At 41.9% G+C, this 20,226-nt stretch overlaps 1 protein-coding gene across 3 annotated transcripts in view; it reads left to right on the plus strand.

The window, feature by feature from the left end:
* Nucleotides 1-10,324: 10,324 nt before the first annotated feature.
* The window catches only part of LOC148832775 (SWI/SNF-related matrix-associated actin-dependent regulator of chromatin subfamily D member 3), a 55,117-nt gene continuing 45,215 nt past the window's right edge, over nt 10,325-20,226 (plus strand). The window contains exon 1 of one of the 3 annotated variants that reach the window (XM_088918763.1): nt 10,325-10,570. In XM_088918763.1, coding sequence (XP_088774889.1) covers nt 10,493-10,570 — 78 coding nt within the window. In that variant the 5' untranslated portion in view covers nt 10,325-10,492. Of the gene's footprint in view, nt 10,579-20,226 lie in introns of all 3 variants that reach the window. The other 2 variants (XM_088918764.1, XM_088918765.1) reach the window with 2 other exon arrangements.

Genomic DNA, 20,226 nt, shown 5'->3' on the forward strand with positions numbered 1-20,226 from the left:
TCGTTTGATAAAAGGGAATGCGGTCTGTTTCTAATTATTTGTCTATGGATGGGTATCACTTGTATATTAAATTTGCATTATGAACACTTAGTGCAGGTGGATGTAAAATGTTATCGAAAAGCTACAGTAATAATCCTTAGTTTTTGCATTTTACTTTTGCTTTTTGTTTAGAGACATATGAATGCAAAAAGGATAAAAAAGAGAGAAGCCCATCCCTCCTGTCTGGCTGGTTTGGTAGTAGTTAATTGATCCCAGGATCTTGTCCTACCACTTCTTGTAAGAAATAAAGAAGAATTGACTTCTACAATATGACTGGACAGCTTGTTCCATACTCCCACATCCATTTGTGTAAGAAAATGTGACCTATTGTTGTCAACTAAAGAAATAATTCTAATAATACACCATTTGCATGCCCATGCCCATGCCCGTGGATGGGATGGCCAGACTCATACTGTATCAACGGGTTTCTCTTTTTTAAGATGCACACCATTTCTTTTATTGATCCCAAAATAAAAGGGGCTACCAGAATTTCAAAAGGTGTGCAAAAAGGTTAAAAAGCTTAATGTGAGAGAATGTTCTCAACTTGAAAGCATTCTTACAGTATACAGAGGCCTCTTTTTGAGTGTGATGAGCCTCTTCAAAGAGAAGTGCGAGGTGGAAAAGTACTGTCTTTAGACAAAAGTTCTATGCCTCCAGCTTCTACCCACTTTACTTGATTTTGTCCTGTTTGGATGAATTTTCACTGTGAAATTGTATAAAACAAGCCATCTCCTGTTCCACGCTCTCTCCTGATGTATTTGAGACTTAAAGAATGGGCCATGTACAGTTTTAAAATACACACAGCTGTGCAAATTAATTTACTTTCTAATGTCTGTTGATCATGGACTACAGCCTTAATCCTCAGGAAGAGTGAAGGCCCTGCACATGTTCTTTAGATCTGTTTCCAGCTAGGCTTCTCAAAGCTGTATCTGAGCGCAGATTTGTGCTCTGAGATATGGGCTCATACATTAGTTAGATAAGCACTATATAAAGTAAATTATTTGCTGATGGCACTGATAGGAGTGAATTCCAGCATAAGCATGCATTTCTCAAATGGCTCTTACTTCTGTGAATGCGCGGCAATGCAATGCTTGCCTCCCACTCCTGTATCCTACTTATCATCTCTCTGGAGTGAAACAGAAACGTTGAAGGTTGTCTCTTGTCATGTGCAGCAGGCAGCTGCCCGGCGTGGCTGTAGTTGGTCAGGCAAGGTGAAAAGGAAGTAGTTATTAACCTCAGGAGCAGTCTGTGCCTGCTTCAACTGCTCCTGCAGGCACCTGGAATAAGAAATCATCCTGCTGGGCAACACTGCTGACACTGTAGAACAGTGGAGGATGAAGTCAGTCTGACCTGCGGTTTGTTTGAGTTTCCGTGATAATTTCCAGTAAGGCCTCCAAGTCGTATTTAGGCTTTATTTGTTCTCTGCCTTTTTATTATGACTTCAGTAAAATTACTCAAGAAAAAAAAAGACACAGCATGCGCACAAACATCTTTGTCTTGAGCCGTTCAAGTGCTGAATAGGGAGAGAGGCTTTCTGGAGCTGTCTGGTTCAGATCCAAGACGGTCTTGTTGAGTACCTGTGTCTGTTAGTGCACAGAGCTGATACTAAGGATTTAAAACCTCTGCCCGACACTGGCCCATTCCCCACAGGGCAACACTTCAGCTCCTACTGTCAGAACAGAGGAAATAAAAACTGAGTTCTTGCTCTAATAAACTTTTCTTCACGGTGGTCTGTATATACCCACATTCAAAAAAACCTGTAGAAAGTGTCTGAAGGAAACATGTAGGGTTGGGGAGAATATTATTACACCACAGCCTTTGCTTGCTAGACCACTCATTTAGTATTATTTGGTAATATGGAGGTGTGACAAAGGGAGGCCATTCTGATGATCTAGCTCATTTGGTTTTTAGTAGTTAATTGATATTTGGATCACATCCAGGCGTATCTTGAAGGAAAACAGGGTATTGGCTTTGAAAATAAGTCTGGATAGCTTCTTCCAGACTCCCACAACCCTTTGTGCAAAGTAGTACAGTAGTGCGTTTTGAGGCTATTTATAGTACAAACATTTCAAGACGAAAAAAAATGAGGGGAGGAGGGAAATGCTACCTAACACCTGATGTCTCTGTCAGTACTACTAATTCCTTAGTTAGCTAAGAAGGAAATGTCAGCTCCTAACTGAAGGACCTATGTCTGCATCTAAAAATCCTATGAATACCACACCCAGTGAACTCATGAGCTAATTTCATGGTCTACTGAGCAGACAAAACCCTTGACTAGGCAGAAACTTGCACTTTTTCTGCAACTGGAAAGAGAAAAAGCAGAGGATTCAACAAATGCTGACTTTTGCCATTTGCAAGGGACAGTAGAATTACAGGCCACTGTAAGTGTGGTAAAGCCCTATGGGGAAACAGGAGGAACTTTCTCTGTAAGCTGTCAAACAGCACATATCGTACTTGAGGAATGCAAGGGAAGGTCATTGCCAAGTGCAGAAGAGAACTAGCAGAAAATTAACTTTCTTGGCTTAGCTGGTGAAAATATCAAACACATCAAAAGAGCCAGAACATTCAGAGGAAGAAAAATATACAGAAATCTCCTAATTTAGTTTGTCCCGGTGCTTGGCCAGATGGCAAGGAATTGGACCAGTACCACTAGTCCAGGAGAGCAGTGCTGTCTAATTGTCAAAGAAGAATGATCGAATGTTAAAAAAGACCCCCCAGAAATCAAGTCAAAACGTCATTACTGTAATTCCCAACATTAAAAAATAATAAATTATCAAAGATTTATTCAAACCTTGAAGAAATTATCTTTTTGCGACTTTCCTCCTCTACACAATGTGAAGAATTCATAACAAAGGATAACGGAATGTTAGGAAATACAGATAAAAGTGTATAACTTAAATCAGGGGAATGGTCGTTAAGATTGCACAATGTACTAGTATTCATCTAGAATGCTGTATATAATTTTGGTCTTCATGTAACAAGGAAGAAGATTGCTGATCTGGAACGATTCCAGAGAAGAGCAACCAGGCACATTCCTGGGTTCGAAAGAATGTGCTACTCTGACAGACTTACAGCACTGAAACCTTTCAGTCCTGAGCAGAGACGACTATGAGGGGATCTCTTTCAGATTTTCAAAGTCGTTGACATTGACGTTGTCAAGCTATTGCATGTCTGCCGAATCCACAATGAAACATGAACCAAGACACAACCTCACCCCCTGCCCGAGTGTAGCCCCCCCTGGATGATGCTCCACAGCCCCACTGCACAGCTGTTTAGGCAATGATGTGAAACTCAGGGGGAATTTAGATAGAATGTTGGCTTTTGGAGCAGCTTCCTTTATTGTTAGTAGATAGGACATTTGCTTTGCAGGCAGGTAAAAGACAACACAATACACAATACATTTAACATATGAACCCACAACATGAACCCACTACCAGATAATAAACATACAAGCATATTGTGGTTAACAAGTTCAAGCTGATAGCTCTGTCAGCATGTGTAGGCTGCAAAACACCTGAAGAAGGCTCCACAGCCGAAACGTTGTGTTTCTTTTCCTCTCTTTTCAGCTTGGAATAAACCTTTACTTTCTCCATACTCTGGTTTAGCCTTTGAACTCATGACTAACAGGTTGTGGGTTCAGGTTCCTGCTGAAATTACTGTTGTAACTTGAGTGAGGTACTTTATCCCAGTCCACCCAGCTATATAAGTGAGCACCAGCATTATTGTGGGGTGATTCTTGTGATGGGCTGGTTTTCTTTCCTGGAGGGATAGTGCTCTCTAGACAGAAACCAGGGTGAACTCTGCCCCTGATTTTTTTAAGGTAGCTCAGATGGCAAGGGCGTCTAGCTCCCTACTGGAAGGTCCCGGGTTCAATCCTAGGTAGGGGCAAATGATGTAGCTTTCTCTAATTCCTTCCAGATGGCTCCCAGGTCCACTCCGCCTGCTTTCCAAATGAGTACCGGGGGTTAATCCTTCTGGTGGTAATAGGCTGGCCGGAGTGTGATGCCGACCACCTCACCTCCATTTCCAATTTCAGGTGGTCAAGAAAAATGGTGGCCCTTGCCCAACGTTCCCCATGGGCCTTTACGGCCTGAAAAGGGACCTACCTACCTTAGATTATTGGGGCTCAGAGTGGAATTCAGCCAGGACACCTGGGCTAACACCCCAGTTATTTTAAAAAATGTGACATGCGGTTTTTAACAACCAAGTAGTCAGGACCCGGGTTTTACATGTCATCTAAAGGACAGCAGCTCCTACAGCACAGTGTCACTTTGCACAATACAAGAGCAGGACTGCTGTTTGTTGTTGTAGTGAGGGCCAGGAGCTGTGGCTTTGTCTTGTGGCGCACACAACAGGAAGAGAGAGAGAGTTCACTCTTGAGTTGCTAGAAAGAAGACCTTCATGTGCTTAAACAACAAGAGCAGTGCTTTTGTCACAAGATGCTCTTCAGGCTTTTTGAACTTGAACTTTATTGCCATATTTAACCAATACATGTACTGGTACAATGGAATTCTTACAGAAAGTCTCGAGTGTAAAAACACAAAGTGCAGACAGTGCATCAAGACAATATACAAAAAAACAGTAGACAATGTACAAGTTAACAGTTTGAATGTAAACAATGCAGATGTGTAAACAATGACTGGAGATGTGCAATAAATAAGAAATCATAATGAGGTAGATGGCTATAGGTGTGGTGCGAGGGGCATGGCTAAATGTGTTCGCCAGTCACACTGCTTGTGGATAGAAGCTATTGAAGAATCATAGTGTCCGTATGCTCTTGTATCTCTTGCCTGAGGGCAGTGGGGTAAAGAGCTCATGCCCGGAGTGGTGACTGTCCTCTGTGATGGCCAGAATTCTACCATGGCGGCGGTCCTCATAGAGCTGTTTAATCTCTGTGAGACCACTGCCGATGATCTTCTGGGCCATATTGACCATTCTCTGCAGTGCCTTTCTTTCTCGAGAAGAGGTGTTGCCATACCACATGGTGATCCTGTTGGTGAGGATGCTCTCAATGGGGCAGCGGTAGAAGTTCACCAACACAGGTACTGGCGTTCCCCATCGCTTGAGGCACCTCAAGAATAAAGGCGCTGCTGAGCCTTCGTCAAGATAGAGTCAGTGTTCACAGTCCAGGTTAGATCTTAAGAAATGTGAATTCCCAAAAACCTAAAGCTGGTGACTGTTTCCACTTCTGTTCCATCAATACTGAGTGGGCTGTGAGTGTGTGGCCTGTGTCTCTGAAAGTCCACTATTAGCTCTTCGTTTTATTTACGTTCAAGTCAAGGTTATTGCTATGACACCACCTAAGCAGCTGTACGACTTCATCCCTGTAAGTGGACTCGTCATCATCACTGATCAGGCTATTATAGTGGTGTCATCCGCAAACTTAATGATGCGGTTGTTGCTACAGTATGTCTTGCTGTGCAGTCATGAGTGAACAGGGAGTACAACCTTGGACTCAGACAGCAGCCTTGTGGGGTTCCAGTGCTCAGGGTGAGTGGTGTTGATGTTTTATTACCTATCTGCACCACCTGTGGTCTCGCGATTAGGAAGTCCAGCAGCCAGTTGCAGACAGAGTTCCACAGACCTACTGTAATCCCCTGAGCTTTGTCACCAGTTAACTGGGTATGATGGAATTGAATGCTGAACTGTAGTCCAAAAACAGCATTTTAACATATGAGTTCTTAGTGTCCAGGTGTTCCAAGGCGGTATGTAGAGCCAGGGAGACAGCGTCATCAACTGATCTGTTGTTCTGGTAGGCGAACTGCAAGGGGTCCAGGGACTCCTTGATGGGGGAGTTGATGTGTGACAACACCAGCTTCTCCAGGCATTTCATCACCACAGATGTTAATGCTACTGGGCGGTAATCGTTCACAGATTACAAACAGATTTTGTTTTATCACAGATAAACAAAAGAAAACCATGGAAGGCTGAAAACAGCTGAATAAAATCACCTTTTCCTGAGACTTTATGGAGATCTTGTCTCTCGCACACCCACACCAGCATTTCTCCAGCTCCTCTCTGAAGTGCAGAAAAGATCTAATTTGCACACTAAAGCTTTTATATAGTTACACATTATGTCATTTCCAAGTAGTTAATTTGTAATCTGGGTCCCCAGTGGAATTTCCTGTGCCAGCTGTGACACCTGTTTTTTTCTTTTTTACTTATGGTGAAGTTTGTATTGTGTTATGAGCTTGTAAACCAAAAAATGTATACGGTACAAACTATCGCTGCCATCTGGAGGCCAGATCCTGGTACTGTAGAACGTGAACCTCCTGTCCCAAGGTGACTTGCAGTGACAACCTCCTAATTCCACCCACCAGGGGTCTTCAGTTATTCTCTCTGGATGCTCTTTTTTAAGTCACTGGGAGATCTTCAGGCAATTGCATGGTTCTTGCTGTGTATGCATTATTTCATTTGTCAGGCAATGAATACACTTTATTAGTTTGTGTGGTGGGATTCTGAAAGAATATTGATCTGCTCTAATTAAAAGTAGTCTTAAGTATTTGTTGGATATGAGGACATCAGATGTGATTCTTATGTTCTGACCATCAAGTAACACAGTTGCTTGGGTCTGCCTTCAGAATTATGATTGACTTCACTTAGACATACAGCTCGGCAAGGGGAAGTTTTCTTTTTACACAGACTGGGGAGATTTGTCAGTCTCAAAGCTAGAGAGGAGTTTCTCAGTGTTTGCGTGGAAAACTATCAGTGAACCGACAGTACCGAGTTCCTTTCCCAAGACACGGGGTCACCCGCAGCCCCGAGACTCCTGAGGAGCCTGGGCATGACCATTGTGAGAACAACTGTTGTATGTGAAACAAAGAGACTTCAGATGAGGAAGTGTTCACAGGCATTCCAGCCAGCTGTGGGCTCAACATGCAGTCCACAGGGGACGCAGACTGTGATCATGTGCTCTTTTTTAGTCTGTGTACATCTCTATACGTCTGTGTGCATCTTTGTGCCTCTGGTAGCTGTGTACATTTGTGCTTGTGTGTTTTGTTTGTATACAGTATGTGAATGTCTGTGTGCTCAGTCTTGGTGTGTGTATGTGAAAATAGTAACCTTTTCTTGAATTGGATATTCCTGGAAATGTTCCATGTTGTAATTATCCCATGACAGAAAACTTTCTTTTCCCAGATTGGACACTTGGCAGACATACGGTATGTAGTTACAGTATAGTACCCCTGAGTAGCAGTCTGTCAGCCAACACACTGTGCTACTCTTTTGTCACGAGGAGCTCAATATTATTTTCCATGAAATACTCAGTGTCTGGTGTGCATATATCACTGTATTAATTAAACATGTATTTGATAACATACTACAGTTGGTATAGCCCATTACAGTTCTCATCTGCAAATTGTTTTTCTTGCCTCTCTTATGAAGTAATATGAAAGTAAAGGGAACCTGTGTACAGTTACGTCTTATTTGCAGAATAAGGAGAAAGACAATAAGGAAAGAGCAGTAGACTCTCATGCCAGTCCTGTGTAAAGCCAGCAGACAAACTGAGAGTGGGAAAAAATAGCTTGGGATCAACTGACAGTGAGTACCTGTCACAGAGGAATGTATTATTCCACAAAACTGTGGTGGTTTTAACAGGCTGCTGTCTTCACTGGTGTGAATTAAATTTATTGATAAGGAATGTATTTCCTGATGTCAAGCTCTTTAATGTATTGTAAAGAGTTAGAAAATAATCTACAGAAGAGTTGTACAGTATAACTGTGAGGCTGCCTTTCTAGTAAAATGTCTTACTACAACTGTTTAAGGGGAGACGGATCACAGATGTTAAAGTATTCAGGAAGTCAAGCATCGTGGGACTGAACAAGGAGGAAGAAAATGTGGGAAATATAGACAAACCATAGATTGGGGGTTTGGGGAGGAGGAGAGTCAAACAACCTCTTACTTACAAACCATTTTTAGTACGGGTAGATTACCTGTTTAAAATTTGCTGAAAGGCTTCAGCTCACTCGACCGAAACCTGAATCAGAGTTCTACGCTGCGGGAAGTGTATAGGAGCTTTTCTGAAACCATGCAGGAAAAAATGAGCCTGGCTCCAACACTAAGAACTGCAGTTTAAACAGGGAAGTGACTGTCTGCGAGTGGAGCCTTGGAAATACAGTTGTCAATTTATTCAAGGGGAGATTATCCCCGGAATGAGTGGTAAGACGTCCCTCAGACATCAGCGTGGGCCACAGTTAATGGGTCCTGACAGCTGTTCCCCAGAATTGGAAATAGACAATGAGTTAGAAAATAGGTACTGCCAGTGAAGACAGCATATACTGAAGTAATTGTGGTCAGGCTGTTGCAGGGATTTAAAAGCATCTGTCATAATGTACTCTAATAACTTTAAAGCATATTGTAGCCAAATGTTCAATGTAAATTAAAAAATTCTGTAGATCCACAAATTTTATGTATGTCTGTTGTGCTGGCGATGATTCCTAAGATCTTTGATGTTGGTGTTGTGCCCTCTATTAGGTCTATTAGGTTTCAATTCAGATATGGGATAAGTGTGAGAGAATGCAGGCTTCATGAACATTATACTTAAACCTTAGGCTATTAATGTAACCTGAAATGGTTAAGGGATACATTGTAAACTTAAATTGCTTAATTTGCGATAACCGATTTCTTAACCATAAGAAATCATTGCCTCTGAACAGTTTACTGTGTATAAAGAACAATTTGTTATTCAGCAGCGTCTGGTGAAGTTCAACTGTGTTGCAATCTTCTCGTTTCGCTGAAACTGTATTCGAGGTCTGAAGTTATTAATGCTACAGTATATCCTGTTCTGACCTGCTTGCTCCAGTACATCCCTTGGGGTTTTCTGAAAGGCTCAGCATCACTGTTATTGCCACACTTTAACAACTAAGCACTAGTACTGGACTCTGGCTCATACCAAATGCTGCTTAGTAAATATTTCTGATTGTCATGGTTTTGTAGTATGTTTTTAATGTTCCCTTTCACTTACACTCACCTGTGCTCAGCTGTACCATTTGAGTATGCTCAAATCTTTTTTCTTAAATATTGTTCTTACTATAGTTTACTGCCCTCTCAGCTTGAAGTCACCATTTGGTTACTCAATTGGCTTGCCAGTATGACCCCTGCACCCTCATAGGACTGCGGATGGTCACCTCTAATGCTCACTTGTAAGCCATGTGCCAAGCCAGTGAGTCACAACGCTTCGAGAGGCAGTTGGCACCGGTTGGCTGTCAGCACTGCAAACTCACAGGCAGGTCCCAGAGGCGGCTGCTGTTGACTTATCATTGGCTCAAGACCATCCAGCAGTTGGAGTCTGACCAGTCGTGAGCTGGTGCCGAGAAAATCCCAGTCCCGTTCGGCTGGTTCTGGGCTTAATCCAGTGCTGTCTTGATGACTGGACTCAGACGTCGCATCGAACTCATGGGTGTGAATCTTTCTGCAGGGGAGCATTTGAAGTACAGAAACTGCCAAACAGCCCTAAGGTGGTTCTTCGGCTCCCCTTTTTCCTGTAAGGTCCCAGCAGATCTGACACTTCTGGAAAACTGGAGATGGGTTTTCCAGCAGCATGCAAGTGAAACTGTTCTAATTTAATTTGAAAATAAGACACTGAGAGGTAGCGAACTGTACAGGATTGATTTGTCTATGTGGACATAAGAGCTTTATAAGACCTGGCTTTCTATGTTAAGTTCTTTGGACATGGCCGTACAGGGAATAGGAGTCCACATTTTTGTCCTGTGATAATGAGGTTAAATGAAGTTTTCTTGGTTAAAAGCACATCCCTTGCTAGCAGCTGAAACCCATGCTTAAGGTTTTGTTTCTTTGTTTCAAAATTTTTTAAATAGCTTCACTTCCATGTTTGATTTAAAGCAATCTGCTCCATTTGGTTTGCTTTGTGGTTCAAGACACACAAACTGAACATTTGGAAAGAGCTTTTAAAGCGGTTGAAAAGTCGAGATGCAAAATGAAAGCTGGGCCCTTTAAGCCTTCTTTCTCCTTTTTGAGAATGAAACCTTTCTCTTTGGTCAAGCTGCAGCTCTGCGCATTTGTCATCAGTGATTGGCAAGGGGAATGGGTAACTGTAAAGCAAACTTTTCCAGCTAGTGCATAAACACCAGAGTGCAGCAGCCAGTCACACAGCATGCCCTTATCTACCAATGGAATGCAACAGCTGCGTGGGGGGCCCTGAGGGTGGGCCTGCCGGAACCCCCCTGTCAGACCCCCGCCCTCCCTCCACGGGCTTCTGAAATGCTGCTCAACTAAAAAGTGTGAGAGCCAGAGAGAGGGACTTGGCTTGGCTACACACTTAAAACACAGAGAACAAGAGAGGGAGAGAGGGGGAAAGAGAGAGAGAGGGAGTGGGAGAGAGTGCTCTGAAAGGCAGGAATAAAAAGGAAGAAAGTGAAGTAGGGGGGGTTGAGCTGGAAGGGAAAGAAAGAGAGCAAGAATAAGGAGGAAAACAAAAGAAAAAGGGGGCTACCAAATGGCTACAGAGGAGACTGCCGGGGGAGCCCGCAAAGCTACGAAAAGCAAACTGTTTGAGTTCCTCGTCCACGGTGTGGTGAGTAGGTGCTGGCTGGCTGGGGTAAGAGCTGGGTTGCTCTGTGTGTGCAAAGCTTGGCAGTCTGCATGCGTGAGATAGCTGGGAAAGCCGTGTGAAGGTTATTTCCAGCCTTGAGTCGCGTACCGTTTCTTTTTAAAGAAGAGAGGGGAGGGAGGGAGCTGTGGGGAAGCAGGGGAGGTGGGTTTTGTAGTCATTAAAAAGAGAAAGAGACGCTGCTCCTTGGTCGCTTCCAGAAGAGCATGTGGAGTGCCTACTGCGACTGGCCTCCACAACTTGAGTTCTGCTGCTGCACGCAGCACACCTGGACAACTGGGGACCCCCCCCCACCTTTTAACCAGTTTAGATGAGACCAGTTCAAGCTCCCTTAATGGTTCAGTCTGGGAAGTGTAGAGGAAGGTTTAGTGCCTTGAGAGGCTTATCAGAGCAACAGAAGTGCACACAAAAGCCTTGTGCTTTGTAAAGAGTAGGAAAGTTTAGGAACAATGCAAGTGGAGTGCTGGAACAAATGGACGTCAGCTCTTAAGATCTGGCAGTCTGGCATATTGTCTTTTTGTTTGTTTTTAAGAGAAAAAATAATAAACTGCGTGGGAGAAGGTCAGTATATGGTGTATGCTGTAGTGTGCTACTGTGTACATACTGTGTCAGGATTCAGTAGCCATGTCTTCTAAGAAAACATGCCATGTATGTTTCAGATTGCCTGACTCATTTTGTACAAGATGAAAACTCTTTTGCTACAGTAAGAGGAACCTGCTTAGTGCAAACACTCATCCAGCAAGCCCAGCAAACAATATTGAGAGCACATTGACTTTATGTGTGGGCCACCTTGGTGCTTGTCTTAATTAATAATGATAAACAAAGTCTTGCAAAAATAAACGTTGGTTTCCACCATGCTGGACCTGAAAAGCAGGGCATCCCTGGAGCCAAAAAGATTTAGAGAATCTCTGAGTTTCTTACACCCAGATGTCTCCTGAATAACAAATCTGTTCTGCTGCAATAGAAGCAAATGAAATACAAACCGTCTGGCTGGCTGGTTAGAAGAATTTAGAGACAAATTAGAAATTAGAGGTGTATGTCTACAACTTGCTATTGGTTTCTGATGCAGTTCTTTGTTTGTTCTCCTTAGATTGTTCTGTGCTGTCATAAATATTTCATTACAAACAGGGTAACACCTGAAAGAGAAAATGAGGAGAGGAGGTACAGCATGTTAGGCTTACCCTAGATATAGACCACCTCATAGACTTCTCAGCTTTGTGTGACACTAATCAGCCTCCTCTGTGCATATTCCCTGACACTGTAGTTTGAGAAGTCTCTTCAGAAGCTATTTTTGCTAGAATAAGTAGTCAGTATGACACATGGTGTGTAACTTTTACTTTTTTTATTTTGGAATCTCCAATTATTTTTTTATTTATATTCTCCTATGTGAAATTGACAGAAACCAATATCCATTGCCCTGGTTCAGCAGATCTTGACAGGTACATTGGTTTCACTGAAAATGTCCTTAGGAGAAAGTAAGTGGATGCTTTTGACATCCAAGTGACAAACAGGAGACCCTTGTCAGGATCTTGCCATCCCACTGTTTCAGGTCGTAATGCGTAATCCGAAACGCCACATGTAAATCACACGGGAGATGATTAGTCATCTCTGCGCCAGTCTCAATTTGTGCTCTATCTCATTGATGCTGAGCCTTGGCAATACCAGTTACTCTGAAAAGATCAGGTTAGTTTTTTTCATTTTTGCCTATGTAGGTCGTTTAACTCAGGCGTTGGCCTTCCAATCAATGTCACCCGCTGCTTCTCTGGAAAACCCCCTTTGAGTTTGAGAAAAGCTTTTTTGGGATATAATGTTAACTATTTTCAGTATGCTAGGGAATCAGTTTGCTAGTTCGGCGTAGTTAGCTAAATTGCTTGTTTAGAAATGGTTACACCAATGACACGTCACTAAGGGCAAGGAAGGTCAGTGCCTTTCCTTCAGCTTTCCCCATGGCATGCTTTCAGCCAGTATGCATGAGTAAATATGACCTGTGCACAGAAATGAGTGAAGTCAGGTGAACCACTGAAGGCATTGATGCCCCGTTCTTCTTTCTCACCTTTCACTGAGTGTATATGTTTGGAAAACGCTTGTGCGACTCAATAAAGCGTTGAAGTTCAATGGTAAGGAAAGAGAGAGCACATCGCTGCTCCTTGTCTTTTCATTGTGCTATAAAGATTAGAGAAACAAAGTTTCAGCTGTGGAGCCCTCTTCAGGTTACAGCATTTCTTTTCCTTTCAGCACAGAATAAACCTTTACCTATTCCTTTGCAGCCTACGCATGCTATTCATAGCTGAGCTATCCATATTTTGCTTTGACTGCATTGACACACAGGTTGTTTATTTTAAAGTGTCACAGGGTCAATAGTGGGACTGCGTGTCACAAACGGCATGCAGGCATGCAGACACCGTTGCATTCCCACAAGCACCCGATCACTCACTAATAAACTTCACTCACCTTGTCTATTTAAACTTCCACTCTGCAACTTGTCTTCGCTCACTATTGAGGTTTCCTCATTCTGAGCTACGTATTCCGTGAGCGACTTACTCCGACTTCTCGTTCGTTCTTGTGACCCCCCTGAATTTCTGACCCACCGCTTCTGATTGCCGACCTTTCTCTAGCCTCACGATTTGGATTACGTTCGCCTTATGAATTCAGTTTTCTCTCTCTGACTCAGCACAGAGTCCTTTCCCTACCTTTTCCCTCGGCGTACGTGACATTGTGCCATTTTTTATAATGGCTTCCATCCGCAAAGCCAAATAAAAGAGAAACTCTGACATGACTACAAGATGACCACGGAGCAGTGGGTCAGTGTGGAGTTGGGTACGATCGCCCTGTTATTTGGTGGATGTCCTGGTTCTGACTCGTTCAAAATTTCACAATATCTCTTCCTGTGCAGGGTGTCTACAATCCTGCTACTCTACCCCCTACTGGACACAAAACACACTTAAACAGAAGGGCACAACTGGGGCCTCAGTTACATGCAGCTGTGGCCCCTCCAGTGGGTGTGATAGCGGCAGCCTGCCACATAGTTACAAATATTACGAGTTGGTCATCTTGTGTGTGACACCATGTACATTCAGTTGACCTTGTGAACTTCAAAGATGAAACTTTTGAATCCAGACCCCTGTATTCATAACTTTTATCTTTGTTAAATTAAGCAAATCAAAGAAAAGACCAAAGTTAAAAAAAACAAAAAACAAAATAAAATCCCTTCTCTGTTCTGTACATCATCATTGCCATCTCTGCCAACCACATGAAGACTAACTATCCTAAATGTTTTGGGGAATACAAAGTCAGGATTTCAATAACCAAGTCAGCCTGTGATATAATTATCCCCAACAATGCAAAATCTAGAACTCAGGTTTTATTAACAGTCATAATAACTGTTAGTGGAGTGATGTTTTTATCATATTCTTCTATGTTTACAGTAACTGTAGCATGAAAACCAAAACTTCCATGGAGAACAATCTGGTTGTTCTTAGTTAAAGTGTTCTTCTGCAAGAGTTCATCAGTGGTTCATGAAGAATTAGTTAAGAATTCGAACACAGCTGTGTAAGCCATTAAGTATGGGATTTTCCTCTTGTGGAGGATCTTCTTTGTATTTATGAAAGATCTCTTTGCAGTTGAGGTTTCTTTGGAAAGGTCCAAAATAAACAGCGTTCTGCATTGCTCCCTGTTGATAAACTTGGCCTCTCTCCTGGCTTTTCATACTTGCTCTCATCTCTGAAAACTAAGAAACATAATAGTAGATTGAGGGTGTTCCCCTTGTTGTGGCCTTGGCTAGGTAGTGCTATGTGCTTGTTGTGTGGTCAAGTTGGCGTTGCTCTCTAGATTTTCCTTGTGCCAGACATAGAAGGCATATGTTTTTTGGTCTGGAGTGTTCCTCCAAATCCATGATCCTTTGCTTAGTCTGTGTGAGTTTTTTGATGCATGTCTTTGACAGTTTAGTTATGTGTGTGTTGGAGTTGCTCTTTTTTGGGGGGGTTTCTTTGTCTTCAACTTATTATTGTATTTTCAGCTTATGTCAACCATTTCTGTTTTAATGACCCAACATGTCAGATGTGATGTTGGTCCGGCTGTAGGAAGCAGTAGTTAGTTCAGAGAAGTTATCTTAGTCATAGGTTGTGTGTTACTAAGATGTTCATGCTCATATGAGGAGGGCATAGTGGCACAGTGGTTAGCATTGGTGCCTGACAGTGCTGGGCTGCTATCTGTGTGAGGTTTGTAATATATGTTCTCCCCATGTTCACGTGGGTTTCTTCCTCATGCTCTGGTCTCCTCTCATAGTCTAAAGACATACCGTAGTAGGTTAATTGACTTCTGGGAAAACTGGGTTTAGTTTAAAGTTTAAGTGTGTATGTCTGTGTGTGTTTAGTGTTAGTTTAGTGTTTTCCATCCATCCATTCCCAAAAAGCAGCTTAATTCCTGGTAAGGAATCCTGCATTCGTTATTATTTTTTAATCACAACTACATACAGTAGGATAAGTCATTAGAAGTATAAACTGGAGGGAGGGAGACATTTCCCAGATGTCTTACTTCTGATGTCCGATCAGATGACGTCTTTTTGCTATTGTGCTGTCTCTCTGTCTAAACTCAGGTTTATGTCACATCCATAATGTACACTGTAAGAAGCTGCCACTTTGTTAAGGACATTGTAAAGTGCTGCCATTTTAAGATGCATTGTCTTGACGTGGAGATACTGCAGCCACAAGACCAAGCAGAAACCAGAGCAAACACAAACATCAGTGTCTGGTAGCATGCATATGCAATGGGTTGATAATTGTATCATGAGCTTAGAAGTACTTTAGGAAATTTGTACAATTCCTCTGATTTAGAGGTGAGTTTTTAACGTGACGTTGCCCAGTAAAATCAAATCAGCATCAATGATGTTTAGGCAGATCATAAATTTTTGCCATATTACTGTTTACTGTTTGTCTGTAATGATTCTTTTAAAAATGATACCTTTTTAATCAACATAATGAACTCTTGTGAAATTTTCAGGCTTTTAAATTAGCACAGAACTTTAACTGGTCTTCATTTACTAGCCACTTATTGCTTTGTACTTTTTACAACACACATCTGTACCATAATAAGAAGTGCTGTCATTTCAGCAGCACTTTTTTTTATTGAGAAGGATCCTGATTTTTTCCTCCGTTCTGAATTAGGGCACCCACCTGGGTGATGCTTAACTGTCATTTAGTGCCAACAACTCAGTGCACAACAGTTCAGATGGAGAAGTGAGGCAATTGATTCACTGTTTGAAATAAGAGGCAACTTTGCTTTAAGCAAGCCTGAACTGCAATTTTGCCAATAAAGGGCTTGGGGTATAACATGTAATAAAGACTTCAGTTTAATGGCCCATCTAAGGGAGCTCACATCATACAGCACTGTACTTCCTGGCTTGGGTTTAGTCCAGCAGCACCACTCCAATCTGATTTTCCTTGATTTCCCATCCCAGTCTCATGATTTTCCATCTCATACAAGATATGAGGTTCATAGAGGAGTTATATAATCCACTTTGTTGGTTAGGGGCTGATATATATATATACTGTATATACATGGTGGTCAAAAGTGGCTATCCTTAGACTGTATAATATCTGGATGGCTCTTTATAAGATCTATAGTGCCAAATACAGAGGACAGCACATCTCTGGGGACATGTGTAGGTGTTGGTTTGCGCAAGTGTGTGGGCCTGCAGTTTTCATAGATCAGTGAAGGAACACAGTGGAAAGTCAAGTTGAGCAGCGATTGCCTGTCCTGTAGAATAACAGAGAGGAAACACTGGCCAGACTAAAGTAAGAAATTAAAGCATTTTCTTTTTGCAAAGGGCTATTTCTAAATGTATGATTCACGTAACAATTTGTGATGATGATGTGAGATGTGAGAAATAGTAAATCTTCCAGTTACCCATTTAATAGGATAGAGAGCTGCTGTAGCTAGCATTGAGTTACAGCCTCTGCTCATTACTTTCCATCCCTCTCAAAATGTAGCACGCCGACTAATGCATTTTAAAATTGTAGAAAGACAATATGGAACACCAGGCCAGCAGCTCCAGATGAAGATAGCTGCCGACCCTCTCCGTCACAACAGTGCTCAAAGAGGACCCAGTACTTTCCTACGCATTTTTTTTTGAGTGTCCTGTAATAGGAGGCTTTTGAGCACGCGTGAGTAATGTGCTTTCAAAGGCGAATGGTGAGATTGAGCCACTCAGCCTTTAAATACCCCCGCCCAGTGACGATTCCCAAGTAGCTATCAACCTTCTGGCATCACATATTTTGTGTGCGTGCCTATATACAACCAAAAAAGACTGTTTAACAAAGCTGGATGGAGGCCGGGGTACCCTTAAATTGTGCTTGGTTGCATTTGTTTCTAGAATTTACTCTTCTGGAAAAAAATCAATTTTACTGCTGCAAAAACCATGGTATTTCTTTTTGGATTGTACAAATTGTGTTTTAATATCCCCCTTTTATCTGTTTCTTGTGTGAGTTCCCAAGGTTGTACGCTGTTTTCATTATTTATTAGTTGTGTTTTTGTGGTTTGGTTTGCTTGTGTTTTTCTAAAGTTAATAAAAAATGCCCAAAATCAACATGGTAAGATAAGATGCATTTTTGCGTCATTTCATATCACGATGTAACCAATGCACCTTTGACTATACACTGATAATCCTGTTTACTTGACTTTGAAGGCACAGATTTCCCACCTGTGGAACTCATTCATTATGGGTTTCCAAACTGAGTACCAGTCTGCCCAATCATGGGACCTCCTTTCTCACAAGTGGTTTCGGCCTGCGGCTTCTCCACCACCTCAAGACTCTGGGTTGCGTCTTGCCTCCCTCACACATCTTCCTCAAACACCAGCTCTTCTCCACCCAGCTAGGCAATCCGCATTGTGTTTGTGAGACTACAAAGCTCTCTTACCTGTATTAATTTCTTTTTTTGGTATTTGTGCTATTAAAGTTAAATTACAGTTTATTATATCTATTTCAAACGTTGACTTGTCCATCCATCCATTTTCTAACCGTTTTATCTAATACAGGGTCGCAGTTATGTCATCATTAAAAAGGCACCGTCCTTCGGATGAGACGCTAAACTGAGGTCCTGACTCTCTGTGGTTATTAAAAATCCCAGGGCGTTTCTCGAAAAGAGTAGTGGTGTTACCCCAGCATCCTGGCCAAATTTCCCATTGGCCTTTACCAATCAGGACCTCCCCTTTACCAATCAGGGCCTCCTAATAATCCCCATCTCTGAACTGGTTTCATTATTCTGCTCTCCTCCCCACTGATAGCTGGTGTGTGGTGAGAGTACTGGTTACTGTGGCTGCTGTCGCATCATCCAGGTGGGGCTGCACATTGGTGGTGGTAGTGAAGAGCCCCCATTACCATTAAAGCGCTTTGAGTGTAAAGTGCAGAGAAAGTGCTATTATTATTTTTATTGTTGTTATATCGTTAAAAGGATTTTAAAAATAATTTTAGCATTGAAAAAAGCTCTTACTTAGTGCACTAAAGAACACAACGTTGACTTATTTTTAATCATCGAGTGTCAAGCAGAAGTTTCATGTCTCTGTAAACACTGTAGGTGGTTGGGACATGTTCGGTTGGACAGGCTGGTGGTTGTACACAAGGTGGATCTTAACATTTTCCTTTTTAAATTTATGCGGTGGTTCTCTAAATAGGGGCAGTGATAACTGCAATGCTGTAATAGCTCTGTTCTCAGGAGGGTTGGTCCTGGAGCTGCCCTCATGACTGTAAATTCTCAGACAGTGAGGTTGTGCCCTTGGTGCTTTACTATTGCATGTGTTTCCTTTTATTACACATTACATGATATGCAATCAAAAGAAAATACTTACTAAGGAACTACTTACTGTAAATCATGGCAGACGAAATCCTAATGTTGTCATTATTCACCAAGCAGAGACTAAGATAGGATGCTCTGTACTTTTGTGACAAGAAATCATCTAACCTCATCGAGGAAAAAATGAAGCAGCAGACCCTGTGCAGCCTAAATAATACTGTGAAGGGGTGGTGATGCAGTGAAAGAAAGCACTGTTTTCTTATCAGCCAAATCGAAATTGTTTACCATCTCGTATTTTGTTTTTGATTTTCCTATTCCTTTACCCTCCCTGTCATATGGAATGGCATATCGTAATCATCTCAGAGACTGAATAAAAACACGTGTACTCCCATTTTAATGTTAATACAGATCCTTATTTCACCCTGTGGTATTTGGACAATATAGCTGTGGTTTTAAGGTTTACAGGCTTACTAGGAAGAACTTAGTCTGGTTGATCTCTTGTCCTTGAACCAGACTGCTGCGGAACAGCAAGGAAAATCAACTGTCCAGTATGGTCAATCTTTCATAGTTCCTAAGCTCTCCGTCAATACACACAAATCCTGTATTCTGTTTGTTTTTTTCCTGAGACGTGAGTTTGTACAACTATTCAGAGAAAAAGAAAGGTTTTTGCTGGAAATCTATATAAGGAAATAGCCACCTTGTGACATGCACAGATTGCCAGGTGTGTTGAGCGAGTCGAACGTTATTTTGCTTTGTGAAAAGAAAATAGAAATGTGTCGGAATCTGACCTTGAATGGCCTCATTTTCTCCTAATGAGCTCTTCCAAATGTTACTACTCCAACCTTGTGTGAATGCCCTAGGCTGGGAGATATCTCAGAGACGGATAGCGTCTTATGCTGAGAGCTCAGTGTGTCCACATGTTCCAAGTCAAGGCTCAGTGGCCTGGTGATTGGAACAGAGCTGATCATCCTGGGGGCTGCTCTACTTTTTGGGGGTCAAAGGGGTTGTGAAACTGCAAGTTCCCAGCCAGCTGAAAACAGACACATGTGCAAAAAGTTTGCTGTGGATTGTTAGCTGAGTAAACCTGCAGTTTGCCTTGATTTCTCTGTATGTCCTGTACTTATGCTTGTTTTATAATGACTTTCTTTTCTTTCATCTCGTTCTCCCTGTACTTTACTTGTTTGTCTATGTTATTCCAATGGTTTTGAGCTTTGTCTGTGATTGCCACAGCAGCGTTCTGTGTGGTAGTTCTTTACAGAAAAGTTTGTCCTTACAGAAACATTAAGGGCAGTTTACTTTGCTAGTATCAGTCGCTAAAAGGAACTGCTTTGGGGACTGAAATCTTAGTACTTCAGTGAAACTCTGAAAGATTAATTCTTATGAGCTGCTTCCATATTAAATTGTTTAACATCTGATTCTTTTAGTAGATTGCAGAAATCTAGGGCATCCTGTACAAATAAATCATGCCTTTTGAAGAAGCACTTAAACCTGAAAATGACAATGAGAGAAAGATCAAGGAAACCAGCTGATAAAAAATGTTTCTATTTACTTATAGTTTTCAGCCACCTACTATTACCCTTCCTTCACTCTCTAATGTATCGTGCTAACTTAAGCTGCAAAAATATGCAATTTGGGGAAATATGAGTGTCCTATGCATGGAGGAGTAGACATATCAGGTGACTGTAATTGCCACAACAGGAGTACCAAATTGTACTTTCTCATCACATCCATTTAGTCATGCAAAGATATAATGGGGCTACAGTTAGCTTCAAGAGTTGCTCCAAGGCAGGGAATAACATTGCAGAACACAACATGAAGAACAGTAATAGCAGG

Source organism: Atractosteus spatula, chromosome 6 (assembly GCF_055471065.1).
Source record: "Atractosteus spatula isolate fAtrSpa1 chromosome 6, fAtrSpa1.hap1, whole genome shotgun sequence".
Taxonomy (NCBI): Eukaryota; Metazoa; Chordata; class Actinopteri; order Semionotiformes; family Lepisosteidae; genus Atractosteus; species Atractosteus spatula.